Source organism: Salvelinus alpinus, chromosome 7 (genome assembly GCF_045679555.1).
Source record: "Salvelinus alpinus chromosome 7, SLU_Salpinus.1, whole genome shotgun sequence".
In the NCBI taxonomy this organism is placed as follows: Eukaryota; Metazoa; Chordata; class Actinopteri; order Salmoniformes; family Salmonidae; genus Salvelinus; species Salvelinus alpinus.
In genome coordinates, this window is record NC_092092.1 from 69,155,347 (window position 1) to 69,173,192 (window position 17,846).

At 44.8% G+C, this 17,846-nt stretch overlaps 1 protein-coding gene across 5 annotated transcripts in view; it reads right to left on the bottom strand.

The window, feature by feature from the left end:
• pdlim3b (PDZ and LIM domain 3b) overlaps positions 1 to 15,063 on the bottom strand; it is a 31,297-nt gene extending 16,234 nt beyond the window's left edge. For 4 of the 5 annotated variants that reach the window (XM_071411410.1, XM_071411411.1, XM_071411409.1 and 1 more), the window contains exon 1: positions 14,782 to 15,063. In XM_071411410.1, coding sequence (XP_071267511.1) covers positions 14,782 to 14,874 — 93 coding nt within the window. In that variant the 5' untranslated portion in view covers positions 14,875 to 15,063. The remainder of the gene's footprint in view (positions 1 to 14,781) is intronic. The other variant, XM_071411414.1, reaches the window with a different exon arrangement.
• Positions 15,064 to 17,846: the final 2,783 nt, after the last annotated feature.

A 17,846-nucleotide genomic window follows, 5' to 3' on the forward strand; every position in this document is an offset into this window, starting at 1 on the left:
TATCAGGTCACATACGGCAGACTGTTGTCTGTTTGTGGTTTCATACTACTCTGTTGTCTCTAACAGACAACTGGAATTACTGAGTGAGAACCTCTCACACAGACGAACCACCATGACACCTCTCACACAGAGGAACCACCATGACACCTCTCACACAGAGGAACCACTATGACACCTCTCACACAGAGGAACCACCATGGCACCTCTCACACAGAGGAACCACCATGACACCTCTCACACAGAGGAACCACCATGACACCTCTCACACAGAGGAACCACCATGACACCTCTCATACAGAGGAACCACCATGACACCTCTCACACAGAGGAACCACCATGACACCTCTGCATGACAGGACAGGAAGTAAGAGCCATTTGAGAGGGAGGGGCTTAAAATACGTCAGCCACACACACAGTCTCAGTTCCACACTAATACACATCCTCATGAAATCACAAACCACTCATACTATTCAAACTTATACGCATACAAAACACAATTAGATAGCAGCCATAACCACACATTGTTACAAGATAAAAGCAGACTGGCATACAGTACAAGCAGAAGCAGACTGTTTGCAGTTTAGTGACATACTGGAACACCTGTTTCCTGTTTAGACGTAGGCATCATCAGTAATGGCTTTGACAACGTGGTGAAAAACATGCCATATAGACCCAGAGGCACCTCTCAGAGAAGAGCACTGCACAAGTAAGGACATGCTACCCACATGAAGATATCACTACCAGCCAATTCCCGGCACCTTATGACCAATCCTTTTCAGACAGATGGGACTCATATTATAACACTAATCCCTATGGGCTCTGGTCAAAACTAGTACACTATAAAAGGAATAGGGTGCCATTTGGGACGTATAACCATGGTCTTCCGTTGCTTATCAGTTATTTTTGTATGAGCAATACACCAAGATTGTTGGGTAGTTGGTTTTAATAGAATAACAGCTGGGATTTGAGCAGTAATGTTGCAGAATGTTGTTGGATAGACGTCACAAACCTAATCAGCAGAGGAAACAATTAGGCATCACTGAAATAACCATGGTTATGATAAGACACATTTGGCCTAAATTGTAGATCACTATTGTATTCCCAGACCCTGACTATGGCATGGATATGCTTTCTGCTTGGTTTTGGTCTTAATCAGAATTTAGGTTCTGGTCTTAATCAGAATTTAGGTTCTGATTTTAATCAGAATTTAGGTTCTGGTCTTAATCAGAATTTAGGTTCTGATTTTAATCAGAATTTATGTTCTGGTCTTAATCAGAAATTAGGTTCTGGTTTAATCAGAATTTAGGTTCTGGCTTTAATCAGAATGTAGGTTCTGGTTTTACTCTGAATGTAGGTTCTGGTCTTAATCAGAATTTAGGTTCTGGCTTTAATCAGAATGTAGGTTCTGGTCTTAATCAGAGCGATGTGGAGCAAAATCAGGCTGGTTAGCAGGAACCTGTGTCATTATGGGTCATATCTGTCTTTAACTCTGGACTGCTCTCTTCTAGCCCATAGTTAAAGTTAACGTTATCCAGCTAATGATCATTCAAAACCTCCAAGAAGTAGCATTGGATCACAGTTAAGTAATAAGGACATGAACTTGAAGGGAGGAATGAAAAATAACCAGCTTTTCATTGGTCCCAATTACTCTGGGTTACAGTGCTGGGTTACATTATATACCATTAGCACCATTCCTGACAAGATTTCAAACAATAGCCAGAACATGAAAGTGCAGCTCAAGGATCATCTACAGTCAGCCGGAATGCTGGAGGAAGTATTCACCAAGTCTTGCTGCGTGACTCTTAAGTAAACCTGTAACCTCCCCATCCTAGCTCTAGTCAGCCACTACACATTTATGTCCTAAATGGTACCCTATCCCCTACATAGTGCATTCATTTTGGTCTAAAATAGTGCACTATAAGGGAATAGGGTGTGATTTGGGTCAAGAAGCCAAGGCTTTTCCAGTCCTACACTACTAACAGTCTGCTAAGAGTCTCAGTCCTACACTACTAACAGTCTGCTAAGAGTCTCAGTCCTACACTACTAACAGTCTGCTAAGAGTCTCAGTCCTACACTACTAACAGTCTGCTAAGAGTCTCAGTCCTACACTACTAACAGTCTGCTAAGAGTCTCAGTCCTACACTACTAACAGTCTGCTAAGAGTCTCAGTCCTACACTACTAACAGTCTGCTAAGAGTCTCAGTCCTACACTACTAACAGTCTGCTAAGAGTCTCAGTCCTACACTACTAACAGTCTACTAAGAGTCTCAGTCCTACACTACTAACAGTCTGCTAACAGTCTCAGTCCTACACTACTAACAGTCTGCTAAGAGTCTCAGTCCTACACTACTAACAGTCTGCTAAGAGTCTCAGTCCTACACTACTAACAGTCTGCTAAGAGTCTCAGTCCTACACTACTAACAGTCTGCTAAGAGTCTCAGTCCTACACTACTAACAGTCTGCTAACAGTCTCAGTCCTATACTACTAACAGTCTGCTAAGAGTCTCAGTCCTACACTACTAACAGTCTGCTAAGAGTCACAGTCCTACACTACTAACAGTCTGCTAAGAGTCTCAGTCCTACACTACTAACAGTCTGCTAAGTGTGTCAGTCCTACACTACTAACAGTCTGCTAAGAGTCAGTCCTACACTACTAACAGTCTGCTAAGAGTCTCAGTCCTACACTACTAACAGTCTGCTAAGAATCTCAGTCCTACACTACTAACAGTCTGCTAAGAGTCTCAGTCCTACACTACTAACAGTCTGCTAAGAGTCTCAGTCCTACACTACCAACAGTCTGCTAAGAGTCTCAGTCCTACACTACTAACAGTCTGTTAAGAGTCTCAGTCCTACACTACTAACAGTCTGCTAAGTGTTTCAGTCCTACACTACTAACAGTCTGCTAAGAGTCTCAGTCCTACACTATTAACAGTCTGCTAAGAGTCTCAGTCTTACACTACTAACAGTCTGCTAAGTGTGTCAGTCCTACACTACTAACAGTCTGCTAAGAGTCTCAGTCCTACACTACTAACAGTCTGCTAAGAGTCTCAGTTCTACAATACTAACATTCTGCTAAGAGTCTCAGTTCTACACTACTAACAGTCTGCTAAGAGTCTCAGTCCTACACTACTAACAGTCTGCTAAGAGTCTCAGTCCTACACTACTAACAGTCTGCTAACAGTCTCAGTCCTATACTACTAACAGTCTGCTAAGAGTCTCAGTCCTACACTACTAACAGTCTGCTAAGAGTCACAGTCCTACACTACTAACAGTCTGCTAAGAGTCTCAGTCCTACACTACTAACAGTCTGCTAAGTGTGTCAGTCCTACACTACTAACAGTCTGCTAAGAGTCAGTCCTACACTACTAACAGTCTGCTAAGAGTCTCAGTCCTACACTACTAACAGTCTGCTAAGAATCTCAGTCCTACACTACTAACAGTCTGCTAAGAGTCTCAGTCCTACACTACCAACAGTCTGCTAAGAGTCTCAGTCCTACACTACTAACAGTCTGTTAAGAGTCTCAGTCCTACACTACTAACAGTCTGCTAAGTGTTTCAGTCCTACACTACTAACAGTCTGCTAAGAGTCTCAGTCCTACACTATTAACAGTCTGCTAAGAGTCTCAGTCTTACACTACTAACAGTCTGCTAAGTGTGTCAGTCCTACACTACTAACAGTCTGCTAAGAGTCTCAGTCCTACACTACTAACAGTCTGCTAAGAGTCTCAGTTCTACAATACTAACATTCTGCTAAGAGTCTCAGTTCTACACTACTAACAGTCTGCTAAGAGTCTCAGTCCTACACTACTAACAGTCTGCTAAGAGTCTCAGTCCTACACTACTAACAGTCTGCTAAGAGTCTCAGTCTTACACTACTAACAGTCTGCTAAGTGTGTCAGTCCTACACTACTAACAGTCTGCTAAGAGTCTCAGTCCTACACTACTAACAGTCTGCTAAGAGTCTCAGTTCTACACTACTAACAGTCTGCTAAGAGTCTCAGTTCTACACTACTAACAGTCTGCTAAGAGTCTCAGTCCTACACTACTAACAGTCTGCTAAGAGTCTCAGTCCTACACTACTAACAGTCTGCTAAGAGTCTCAGTCCTACACTACTAACAGTCTGCTAAGTGTGTCAGTCCTACACTACTAACAGTCTGCTAAGAGTCTCAGTTCTACACTACTAACAGTCTGCTAACAGTCTCAGTCCTACACTACTAACAGTCTGCTAAGAGTCTCAGTCCTACACTACTAACAGTCTGCTAAGTGTGTCAGTCCTACACTACTAACAGTCTGCTAAGAGTCAGTCCTACACTACTAACAGTCTGCTAAGAGTCTCAGTCCTACACTACTAACAGTCTGCTAAGAGTCTCAGTCCTACACTACTAACAGTCTGCTAAGAGTCTCAGTCCTACACTACTAACAGTCTGCTAAGAGTCTCAGTCCTACACTACTAACAGTCTGCTAAGAGTCTCAGTTCTACACTACTAACAGTCTTAACAGTCTCAGTCCTACACTACTAACAGTCTGCTAAGTGTCTCAGTCCTACACTACTAACAGTCTGCTAAGAGTCTCAGTCCTACACTACTAACAGTCTGCTAAGAGTCTCAGTCTTACACTACTAACAGTCTGCTAAGTGTGTCAGTCCTACACTACTAACAGTCTGCTAAGAGTCTCAGTCCTACACTACTAACAGTCTGCTAAGAGTCTCAGTTCTACACTACTAACAGTCTGCTAAGAGTCTCAGTCCTACACTACTAACAGTCTGCTAAGAGTCTCAGTCCTACACTACTAACAGTCTGCTAAGAGTCTCAGTCCTACACTACTAACAGTCTGCTAAGTGTGTCAGTCCTACACTACTAACAGCCTGCTAAGAGTCTCAGTTCTACACTACTAACAGTCTGCTAACAGTCTCAGTCCTACACTACTAACAGTCTGCTAAGAGTCTCAGTCCTACACTACTAACAGTCTGCTAAGAGTCTCAGTCCTACACTACTAACAGTCTGCTAACAGTCTCAGTCCTACACTACTAACAGTCTGCTAACAGTCTCAGTCCTACACTACTAACAGTCTGCTAAGTGTGTCAGTCCTACACTACTAACAGTCTGCTAAGAGTCTCAGTCCTACACTACTAACAGTCTGCTAAGAGTCTCAGTCCTACACTACTAACAGTCTGCTAAGAGTCTCAGTCCTACACTACTAACAGTCTGCTAAGAGTCTCAGTCCTACACTACTAACAGTCTGCTAAGAGTCTCAGTCCTACACTACTAACAGTATGCTAAGAATCTCAGTCCTACACTACTAACAGTCTGCTAAGAGTCTCAGTCCTACACTACTAACAGTCTGCTAAGAGTCTCAGTCTTACACTACTAACAGTCTGCTAAGAGTCTCAGTCCTACACTACTAACAGTCTGCTAAGTGTGTCAGTCCTACACTACTAACAGTCTGCTAAGAGTCTCAGTCCTACACTACTAACAGTCTGCTAAGAGTCTCAGTTCTACAATACTAACATTCTGCTAAGAGTCTCAGTTCTACACTACTAACAGTCTGCTAAGAGTCTCAGTCCTACACTACTAACAGTCTGCTAAGAGTCTCAGTCCTACACTACTAACAGTCTGCTAAGAGTCTCAGTCTTACACTACTAACAGTCTGCTAAGTGTGTCAGTCCTACACTACTAACAGTCTGCTAAGAGTCTCAGTCCTACACTACTAACAGTCTGCTAAGAGTCTCAGTTCTACACTACTAACAGTCTGCTAAGAGTCTCAGTTCTACACTACTAACAGTCTGCTAAGAGTCTCAGTCCTACACTACTAACAGTCTGCTAAGAGTCTCAGTCCTACACTACTAACAGTCTGCTAAGAGTCTCAGTCCTACACTACTAACAGTCTGCTAAGAGTCTCAGTCCTACACTACTAACAGTCTGCTAAGTGTGTCAGTCCTACACTACTAACAGTCTGCTAAGAGTCAGTCCTACACTACTAACAGTCTGCTAAGAGTCTCAGTCCTACACTACTAACAGTCTGCTAAGAGTCTCAGTCCTACACTACTAACAGTCTGCTAAGAGTCTCAGTCCTACACTACTAACAGTCTGCTAAGAGTCTCAGTCCTACACTACTAACAGTCTGCTAAGAGTCTCAGTTCTACACTACTAACAGTCTTAAGAGTCTCAGTCCTACACTACTAACAGTCTGCTAAGTGTCTCAGTCCTACACTACTAACAGTCTGCTAAGAGTCTCAGTCCTACACTACTAACAGTCTGCTAAGAGTCTCAGTCTTACACTACTAACAGTCTCCTAAGTGTGTCAGTCCTACACTACTAACAGTCTGCTAATAGTCTCAGTCCTACACTACTAACAGTCTGCTAAGAGTCTCAGTTCTACACTACTAACAGTCTGCTAAGAGTCTCAGTCCTACACTACTAACAGTCTGCTAAGAGTCTCAGTCCTACACTACTAACAGTCTGCTAAGAGTCTCAGTCCTACACTACTAACAGTCTGCTAAGTGTGTCAGTCCTACACTACTAACAGCCTGCTAAGAGTCTCAGTTCTACACTACTAACAGTCTGCTAACAGTCTCAGTCCTACACTACTAACAGTCTGCTAAGAGTCTCAGTCCTACACTACTAACAGTCTGCTAAGAGTCTCAGTCCTACACTACTAACAGTCTGCTAACAGTCTCAGTCCTACACTACTAACAGTCTGCTAACAGTCTCAGTCCTACACTACTAACAGTCTGCTAAGTGTGTCAGTCCTACACTACTAACAGTCTGCTAAGAGTCTCAGTCCTACACTACTAACAGTCTGCTAAGAGTCTCAGTCCTACACTACTAACAGTCTGCTAAGAGTCTCAGTCCTACACTACTAACAGTCTGCTAAGAGTCTCAGTCCTACACTACTAACAGTCTACTAAGAGTCTCAGTCCTACACTACTAACAGTATGCTAAGAATCTCAGTCCTACACTACTAACAGTCTGCTAAGAGTCTCAGTCCTACACTACTAACAGTCTGCTAAGAGTCTCAGTCTTACACTACTAACAGTCTGCTAAGAGTCTCAGTCCTACACTACTAACAGTCTGCTAAGTGTCTCAGTCCTACACTACTAACAGTCTGCTAAGAGTCTCAGTCTTACACTACTAACAGTCTGCTAAGAGTCTCAGTCTTACACTACTAACAGTCTGCTAAGAGTCTCAGTCCTACACTACTAACAGTCTGCTAAGAGTCTCAGTCCTACACTACTAACAGTCTGCTAACAGTCTCAGTCCTACACTACTAACAGTCTGCTAAGAGTCTCAGTCCTACACTACTAACAGTCTGTTAAGAGTCTCAGTCCTACACTACTAACAGTCTGCTAAGAGTCTCAGTTCTACACTACTAACAGTCTGCTAACAGTCTCAGTCCTACACTATTAACAGTCTGCTAAGAGTCTCAGTCCTACACTACTAACAGTCTGCTAAGAGTCTCAGTCCTACACTACTAACAGTCTGCTAAGCGTCTCAGTCCTACACTACTAACAGTCTGCTAAGAGTCTCAGTCCTACACTACTAACAGTCTGCTAAGAGTCTCAGTCCTACACTACTAACAGTCTGCTAAGAGTCTCAGTCCTACACTACTAACAGTCTGCTAAGAGTCTCAGTCCTACACTACTAACAGTCTGCTAAGAGTCTCAGTCCTACACTACTAACAGTCTGCTAAGAGTCTCAGTCCTACACTACTAACAGTCTGCTAAGTGTGTCAGTCCTACACTACTAACAGTCTGCTAAGAGTCTCAGTTCTACACTACTAACAGTCTGCTAAGAGTCTCAGTCCTACACTACTAACAGTCTGCTAAGAGTCTCAGTCCTACACTACTAACAGTCTGCTAAGAGTCTCAGTCCTACACTACTAACAGTCTGCTAAGAGTCTCAGTCCTACACTACTAACAGTCTGTTAAGAGTCTCAGTCCTACACTACTAACAGTCTGCTAAGAGTCTCAGTCCTACACTACTAACAGTCTGTTAAGAGTCTCAGTCCTACACTACTAACAGTCTGCTAAGAGTCTCAGTCCTACACTACTAACAGTCTGCTAAGTGTGTCAGTCCTACACTACTAACAGTCTGCTAAGAGTCTCAGTTCTACACTACTAACAGTCTGCTAACAGTCTCAGTCCTACACTACTAACAGTCTGCTAAGAGTCTCAGTCCTACACTACTAACAGTCTGCTAAGTGTGTCAGTCCTACACTACTAACAGTCTGCTAAGAGTCAGTCCTACACTACTAACAGTCTGCTAAGAGTCTCAGTCCTACACTACTAACAGTCTGCTAAGAGTCTCAGTCCTACACTACTAACAGTCTGCTAAGAGTCTCAGTCCTACACTACTAACAGTCTGCTAAGAGTCTCAGTCCTACACTACTAACAGTCTGCTAAGAGTCTCAGTTCTACACTACTAACAGTCTTAAGAGTCTCAGTCCTACACTACTAACAGTCTGCTAAGTGTCTCAGTCCTACACTACTAACAGTCTGCTAAGAGTCTCAGTCCTACACTACTAACAGTCTGCTAAGAGTCTCAGTCTTACACTACTAACAGTCTGCTAAGTGTGTCAGTCCTACACTACTAACAGTCTGCTAATAGTCTCAGTCCTACACTACTAACAGTCTGCTAAGAGTCTCAGTTCTACACTACTAACAGTCTGCTAAGAGTCTCAGTCCTACACTACTAACAGTCTGCTAAGAGTCTCAGTCCTACACTACTAACAGTCTGCTAAGAGTCTCAGTCCTACACTACTAACAGTCTGCTAAGTGTGTCAGTCCTACACTACTAACAGCCTGCTAAGAGTCTCAGTTCTACACTACTAACAGTCTGCTAACAGTCTCAGTCCTACACTACTAACAGTCTGCTAAGAGTCTCAGTCCTACACTACTAACAGTCTGCTAAGAGTCTCAGTCCTACACTACTAACAGTCTGCTAACAGTCTCAGTCCTACACTACTAACAGTCTGCTAACAGTCTCAGTCCTACACTACTAACAGTCTGCTAAGTGTGTCAGTCCTACACTACTAACAGTCTGCTAAGAGTCTCAGTCCTACACTACTAACAGTCTGCTAAGAGTCTCAGTCCTACACTACTAACAGTCTGCTAAGAGTCTCAGTCCTACACTACTAACAGTCTGCTAAGAGTCTCAGTCCTACACTACTAACAGTCTACTAAGAGTCTCAGTCCTACACTACTAACAGTATGCTAAGAATCTCAGTCCTACACTACTAACAGTCTGCTAAGAGTCTCAGTCCTACACTACTAACAGTCTGCTAAGAGTCTCAGTCTTACACTACTAACAGTCTGCTAAGAGTCTCAGTCCTACACTACTAACAGTCTGCTAAGTGTCTCAGTCCTACACTACTAACAGTCTGCTAAGAGTCTCAGTCTTACACTACTAACAGTCTGCTAAGAGTCTCAGTCTTACACTACTAACAGTCTGCTAAGAGTCTCAGTCCTACACTACTAACAGTCTGCTAAGAGTCTCAGTCCTACACTACTAACAGTCTGCTAAGAGTCTCAGTCCTACACTACTAACAGTCTGCTAAGAGTCTCAGTCCTACACTACTAACAGTCTGTTAAGAGTCTCAGTCCTACACTACTAACAGTCTGCTAAGAGTCTCAGTTCTACACTACTAACAGTCTGCTAACAGTCTCAGTCCTACACTACTAACAGTCTGCTAAGAGTCTCAGTCCTACACTACTAACAGTCTGCTAAGAGTCTCAGTCCTACACTACTAACAGTCTGCTAAGCGTCTCAGTCCTACACTACTAACAGTCTGCTAAGAGTCTCAGTCCTACACTACTAACAGTCTGCTAAGAGTCTCAGTCCTACACTACTAACAGTCTGCTAAGAGTCTCAGTCCTACACTACTAACAGTCTGCTAAGAGTCTCAGTCCTACACTACTAACAGTCTGCTAAGAGTCTCAGTCCTACACTACTAACAGTCTGCTAAGAGTCTCAGTCCTACACTACTAACAGTCTGCTAAGTGTGTCAGTCCTACACTACTAACAGTCTGCTAAGAGTCTCAGTTCTACACTACTAACAGTCTGCTAAGAGTCTCAGTCCTACACTACTAACAGTCTGCTAAGAGTCTCAGTCCTACACTACTAACAGTCTGCTAAGAGTCTCAGTCCTACACTACTAACAGTCTGCTAAGAGTCTCAGTCCTACACTACTAACAGTCTGTTAAGAGTCTCAGTCCTACACTACTAACAGTCTGCTAAGAGTCTCAGTCCTACACTACTAACAGTCTGTTAAGAGTCTCAGTCCTACACTACTAACAGTCTGCTAAGAGTCTCAGTCCTACACTACTAACAGTCTGCTAAGAGTCTCAGTCATATGCCCTCTGCTCCTTCAGCAGCTCGTTACGGACCCGGGTCGAGGGGAGTTCCTGCGGGACGAGGGGGGTTCCTGGGGGTCGAGGGGCGTTCCAGGGGGCTGAGGGGTAAGAAGATATGTGCTCCTGGCTGTGACAGGTGTGACTTGACTGCTCCATGGTGCCTCACTAGACATCCAGGCCATTTGGCCCTGTTGGCGAGGGTAGCCGTCATTCATAGAGACAAGCATATACAGTACGTAGCCCCGAGTCATGTTGCAAATTTTCCTATTTTGAAAGTCTTATCGTTTGCTTGAACAAGCAATAGCTCACCTTATACATTCTAGTGTACCGCCCTCCACAACATAAACCTAATAGTTTGTTCATTGCAGGATTTCTCTGACCAGCTGGCTTTGGTCATGTTTAAATATGACAGAGTTATTTAAAGAATGCACTAGCTAGGGAGAGTTAGAATGTGCTACATGCCACAGGGCTTACACACTACCAAGGCCATAGTGTTGATCTCCTGCTGTCCTATGGTCTGAATATTGATCACTTGGAAACTATTGATGTGTTTGTCTCTGACCATCTCATTATTGTTTCTGAAAATGTCTGCCACCCCTAGCCTCCTGAGTGGTGCAGCGGTCTAAGCCACTGCATCGCTACAGACCCGGGTTCGATCCCAGGCTGTGTCACAGCCGTCCGCGACCGGGAGACCCATGAGGCGGCGCACAATTGGCCCAGCGTCGTCCGCGTTAGGGGAGAGGTTGGCCGGCCGGGATGTCCTTGTCCCATCGCGCTCTAGTGACTCCTTGTGGTGGGCCGGGCACCTGCAAGCTGACTACGGTCGCCAGCTAGACGGTGTTTCCTCCGACACATTGGTGCGGCTGGGTTCCGGGTTAAGCGAGCAGTGGGTCAAAAAGCAGTGCGGCTTGGCAGGGTCGTGTTTTGGAGGACGCATGGCTCTCGACCTTTGGCTCTCCCGAGTCCTTAGGGGAGTTGCAGCGATGGGACAAGACTGTAACTACCAATTGGATATCAAGAAAAATGATAATTTATTTTTATAAAAGTCTGCCCCAATCTCTCTCGCATCACTGCTTTTATATCCTCTCCTAATGATCCTGGTCTTTGTCGTCATACCGCTGATTTGCTGAACAGTTTCAATGACATACAGTGGATTCGGAAAGTATTCAGACTCTTGACTTTTTCCACATTTTGTTAAGTTTCAGCTTTATTATAAAATTGATTAAATCGTTTTTTCCCTCATCAATTTACACACCATAATGACAAAGAAAAACAGGTTTTAGATATCTTTGCAAATTTATAACAAATAAAAACTGAAATATCCCATTTACGTAAGTATTCTTACCCTTTATTAGGTACTTTGTTGAAGCACCATTGGCAGTGATCACAACCTCGAATCTTCTTGGGTATGATGCTACAAGCTTGGCACACCTGTATTTGGGGAGTTTCTCCCATTCTTGTCTGCAGATCCTCTCAAGCTCTGTCAGGTTGGATGGGGAGCGTTGCTGCACAGCTATTCTCATGTCTCTCCAGAGATGTTAGATTGGGTTCAAGTTCGGGCTCTGGCTGGGCCACTCAAGGACATTCAGAGACTTGTCCCGCAGCCACTTCTGGTTTGTCTTGGCTGTGTGCTTAGGGTCATTGTCCTGTTGTGGAAGGTGAAACTTCGCTCCAGTCTGAGGTCCTGAGCACTCTGAAGCAAGTTTTCATAAAGGATCTCTCTATACTTTGCTCCGTTCACCTTTGCCTCGATCCTGACTAGTCTCCCAGTCCCTGCCGCTGAAAAACATCCCCACAGCATGATGCTGCCACCACCATGCTTCTCCGTAGGAATGGTGCCAGGTTTCCTCCAGACGTGACGCTTGGAATTCAGGCCATAGAGTTCAATCTTGGTTTCATCAGACCAGACAATCTTGTTTTTCATGGTTAGAGAGTCTTTAGGTGCCTTTTTCCGTCTGGCCACTCTACCATAAAGGCCTGATTGGTGGAGTTCTACAGAGATGGTTGTCCTTCTGGAAGGTTTTCTATCTCCACAGAGGAACTCTGGAGCTCTGTCAGAGTGACCATCGGGCTCTTGCTCTTGCTCACGAGCAGCCAGCTAAGAAGAGTCTTGGTGGATCCAAACTTCTTCCATTGAAGAATGATGGAGGCCACTGTGTTCTTGGGGATCTTCAATGCTGCAAAAATGTTTTGGTACCCTTCCCCAGATCTGTGCCTCAACACAATCCTGTCTCGGAGCTCTACGGACAATTCCTTCGACCCCATGGTTTGGTTTTTGCTTTGACATGCACTGTCAACTGTGGGACCTTATATAGACAGCTGTGTGCCTTTCCAAATCATGTCCAATCAATTGAATTTACAACAAGTGGACTCCATTATAGTTGTAGAAACATCTCAAGGATGATCAGTGCAATTTCAAGTCTCAAAGCAAAGGATCTGAATACTTATGTAAATAAGTTATTTCTGTTTTTTATCTTTAATACACTTGCAAAAATGTCTAGAAACCTGTTTTTGCTTTGTCATTATGGGGTATTGTGTGTAGATTGCTGAGGATTTTTCTTTATTTAATCCATTTTAGAATAAGGCTGTAACGTAACAAAATGTGGAAAACGTCAAGGGGTCTGAATACTTTCCGAAGGCACTGTATATCAGACTACTTTAGACTCAGTGGCACCAGTTAAAAACAATAATAAACTGTCTGCCAGTCTCACTTTGGTTAAATGACCACAGTCATGCCTTAAAAAGTGAACTTAGAAAGGCTGCATGTAAATTGAAGGCATGCAAATTTCAAGTATTCTATGACGTACAGTAATGAAGGATCTGATGAGAAATTACAATGTTGCTGTTAAAGATGCAAACTATTTCTCTACCCTGATCTCTGAGAAGTACCCTGATCTCTGAGAAGTACCGTGATCTCTGAGAAGTACCCTGATCTCTGAGAAGTGCCATAACTCGAACATTCTGTTTAAGACAATTGAGTGTGTTGTTGGTGGCCCCCTTAACAATGACATGCTTGCATCCCCTGGTCTCGGCGAACAGTTTTTACGATTATTTTCTACAGAAAATATAGAACATTTTAGATCCCAGATTGACAGTAGCCAACCCCATACCAGCATTTCTGGTCAAGAGGCAACTACTCTGAGACTGTCTACTGCTTCCTTTTACTCCTTTGACCAAATATCCTTTGAGTCCCTCCTTGGTACTGTTCCTCACATGAAGACCTCCCCCTGACCCTTGGACATGGTCCCTACTGCACTACTAAAATAAGTTATCCATACTGTTGGCCCCAACATTCTGTGTATTGTAAATAGCTCCCTGACCTCTGGCTCCTTCCCAGCCTATTTTAAAACTGTTCTGGTCCAACTTCTCCTTAAAAAGCACAATCTAGACCCCTCCTCATCTCTAAACTTCCTTTTTTATCCAATATGTTAGAAAAAGTTGTTTTTAAGCATTTGGGGGCTTATTTGAGTATGAGTACGAACAACAAATCACTTCACAGCACAGAAACATCTTTACTGAAAGTCAGTAATAACTTTCTGTTGGCTGACGGTGCTGGTGAATGCTCTAACGTAGTTCTCTATCCTAGTTTTTTGGATCTCAGTGTCATGTTTGATACTATTGATCATAACCTTCTTGTCGACAGACTGGAGAGGTGGGTGGGAATCTACGGCAGAGCCCTCGACTGGTTCAGGTCATATCTATGTGGCAGACATTTCTCAGTGACCATGGGTGGTTCAGTATCGTCCCCAGCACTTATTTACTATGGTGTCCCTCAGGGGTCAATTCTGGGCCCCATCCTTTTTTCCCTGTACATGAGTCCCCTGGGTGACATCATCCGCAATCATAAAATTCAGTTTCACTGCTATGCAGATGACATGCCACTTTATTTACCAATCAGACCCAGTGATAAAGCTAGCATAGCAAACCTTCCACCAGTATCTTGCTGACATCAAATGTTGGATGTCTGACAACTTCCTCCAGCTCAATGATATGAAATCAGAGGTTGTTTTATTTGACCCACACCTTGCTAGAACCCGGATTGTAAATGACCTTGGTCATTTGTCCACCAGTGTAAAGCCTTCGGTCAGAAACCTTGTGTCTTCTTTGACACAGACCTGAGCAGCATGTAAAGGTTGTCCAGTCCTGCTTATATTATTATCTATATATAAAGCAAAAGTCAAGTTTTTTATTTGTCACTGATATATAGAAAGTTATACATGCTTTTAATTCCTCAAGCCTAGATTACTGTAACTCTTTGTAAGCCTGTCTCAGTCAGAAATCACTCCATTGTCTACAGTTAGTTCAAAATGCTGCCACTCTGCATTTAACAGGCACCAGAAAATGTAACCATATCACACCTACGAGTCAATTTTAGAATATATTTAAAAATGGTATTAATCACGTTTAAGGTTGGTCAGTGGTCACTCACCCTGGTGATGGTCAGGGGCTGGTTGAAGTCCTTCCCTCCATTGAGCCTGAAGCCCCAGGGGGCTGGCCCATCCAGGACCACATTCTGGGGCATTATCTTCCAAACTGTCACCCTCTTTCTGGTAGAGCAGCAGTCACAGCAGCAGTAGGCTAATATACAGTATGCCTCTCTCGCTCTGTCGCTCTGTCGCTCTCTCTCTCTCTCTCTCTCTCTCTCTCTCTCTCTCTCTCTCTCTCTCTCTCTCTCTCTCTCTCTCTCTCTCTCTCTCTCTCTCTCTCTCTCTCTCTCACACACACAGACACACTGCTCTTCCAGAGCTGATTGGCAGCCTCTCTCTGGCCAGGATCCTTTATAACAAGCCGCTGGGCATGTTAGGAGGATGCCCCGCCCTCAGAGTGAAGTCATCCGGCTGTCTGAGGACCTCTGAGGCAGAATGCTAGAACTTACCCTGTCAGTTACTCTCTCTCTCTTTTTATCTCACTCTATTCCCCCCTTGCTCCTTGTTGGTTGGGCTCGACAACTCCTGTGTGATGACCCACCCTCATCAGTCAGCAGGCCAAACCAGTGCCCAAATAGAGACGTAGGCAAATATTACATAGATGACACAGGCATCCAGACCCGGGTGGCTGACGGAAAGACCCGGCTCTGGAGCTGATAACAGTTGTACCACAACACCTGTCTGCCAAGACACGCACTGCATGGGAAGGAGACAGGGTTGATCATGTCCTGATCTTTACCTGGTCTTGTCTGTTCACACTTATAAGATCTGATCACAATCAGATCACAATGTGTCTTTTAATGATCTATGCTTGTCTAAAAATGTGAACACAATCAGAATGTGGACAAGATTAGGACATAGGCTGCATGGTAGAACCAGGTATCAACAGGGCTCATGAGTGCCTGCCTGGGCCTTGCTTTAAGCAGATGTTCTTCTGTGCAGATGTAGAAGGCTGACTTTTCACTCTGTCCAACAGTCCATTTACAGTTTGAGTGCAGTCTGTGCTTGTCTCATTAGAGAGCCTAAGCAATCCGTCAGAAATCACCTGTTTTACTTGGCCTGCATGCTTTGACAACTTGCCCCCATATTTGGTGGGGACTTAAAGCTTGGTTGAGCCCCTGAGACTGAGCAGGCCTTCATTGCACAAGGAAAAGGCTATATGAACACTCCTGACCTGCAAACTGATATTACATTTCAGAATCTGTTAAAATTAGGTCAGGGTTAGGGTCAGGGTTAGGGTTAGGGTCAGGGTCAGGGTTAGGGTCAGGGTCAGGGTTAGGGTTAGGGTTAGGGTTAGGGTTAGGGTCAGGGTCAGGGTTAGGGTTAGGGTCAGGGTCAGGGTTAGGGTCAGGGTTAAGTTTTTTACAGTCTCTTTTTATATCCCTGGAGGAAACCCGCAGAGCCCTTTCCTTGCCCAGCTCAAAAGGCCTGTTGGCCAACCAGAAAAGTATGTTTCTCACTGTTATATTCTCTCTCTATTCTTTAGTCTTACTCTCATCACTCTTCCCAGGGATGACCACACCTCTGATGCATTCACACAACTGTCAGTAGCTTTCTGAGATAAAGTGCTTTCTTTGAAAGTCATTATGTTATCTTGGAAAGGAGAGCCAGTCTGAAAGCACAACCTCTAATAGAGCACAGCACCGCTGACTAGAGACCAGCTGGGAGGATTTGTCTGGGGATTTATAAATCATCCGATAAATAAGGGAGCACAATTAAAAAGGCTTTAGGAGGTCTCCCCTGGCTTTGTTTTAGAACAGCACCAGGGGAATACTTCTGAATCCTTCATTCTGAAAGAAAACACAGCAGCCTGTCTGCCCCTAGGTCCAGGATCGTAATTATAGAAACCTTGGACTGCCCTGGCCTGAATGCTGGCTGAACCAGGGGCTTTATTTGTGTAGTTGCCATGGAGGCGCCAGAGAAAACTTGAGGACACGGTGTGGTCAGAGCCTTCTATTTGTCATGGCTGTTTATATAGTAGGCAGTCTGTGAGGATCAGGCCAGCGGCTGTTTATATAGTAGGCAAGCTGTGAGGATCGGGCCAGCAGCTGTTTATATAGTAGACAGGCTGTGAGGATCGGGCCAGCAGCTGTTTATATAGTAGGCAGTCTGGGAGGATCGGGCCAGCAGCTACCGGCTGTTTATATAGTAGGCAGGCTGGGAGGTTCTGGCCAGCAGCTACCGGCTGTTTATATAGTAGGCAGGCTGGGAGGATCGGGCCAGCAGCTACCGGCTGTTTATATAGTAGGCAGGCTGGGAGGATCGGGCCAGCAGCTACCGGCTGTTTATATAGTAGGCAGGCTGGGAGGATCTGGCCAGCAGCTACCGGCTACTTATATAGTAGGCAGGCTGTGAGGATCGGGCCAGCAGCTACCGGCTGTTTATATAGTAGGCAGGCTGGGAGGATCGGGCCAGCAGCTACCAGCTGTTTATATAGTAGGCAGGCTGGGAGGATCGGGCCAGCGGCTACCGGCTGTTTATATAGTAGGCAGTCTGGGAGGATCGGGCCAGCAGCTACCGGCTGTTTATATAGTAGGCAGGCTGGGAGGATCGGGCCAGCGGCTACCGGCTGTTTATATAGTAGGCAGTCTGGGAGGATCGGGCCAGCAGCTACCGGCTGTTTATATAGTAGGCAGGCTGGGAGGATCTGGCCAGCAGCTACCGGCTGTTTATATAGTAGGCAGGCTGGGAGGATCTGGCCAGCAGCTACCGGCTGTTTATATAGTAGTCAGGCTGGGAGGATCGGGCCAGCAGCTACCGGCTGTTTATATAGTAGGCAGGCTGGGAGGATCTGGCCAGCGGCTACCGGCTGTTTATATAGTAGGCAGGCTGGGAGGATCGGGCCAGCAGCTACCGGCTGTTTATATAGTAGGCAGGCTGGGAGGATCTGGCCAGCAGCTACCGGCTGTTTATATAGTAGGCAGGCTGGGAGGATCGGGCCAGCGGCTACCGGCTGTTTATATAGTAGGCAGGCTGGGAGGATCGGGCCAGCGGCTACCGGCTGTTTATATAGTAGGCAGTCTGGGAGGATCGGGCCAGCGGCTACCAGCTGTTTATATAGTAGGCA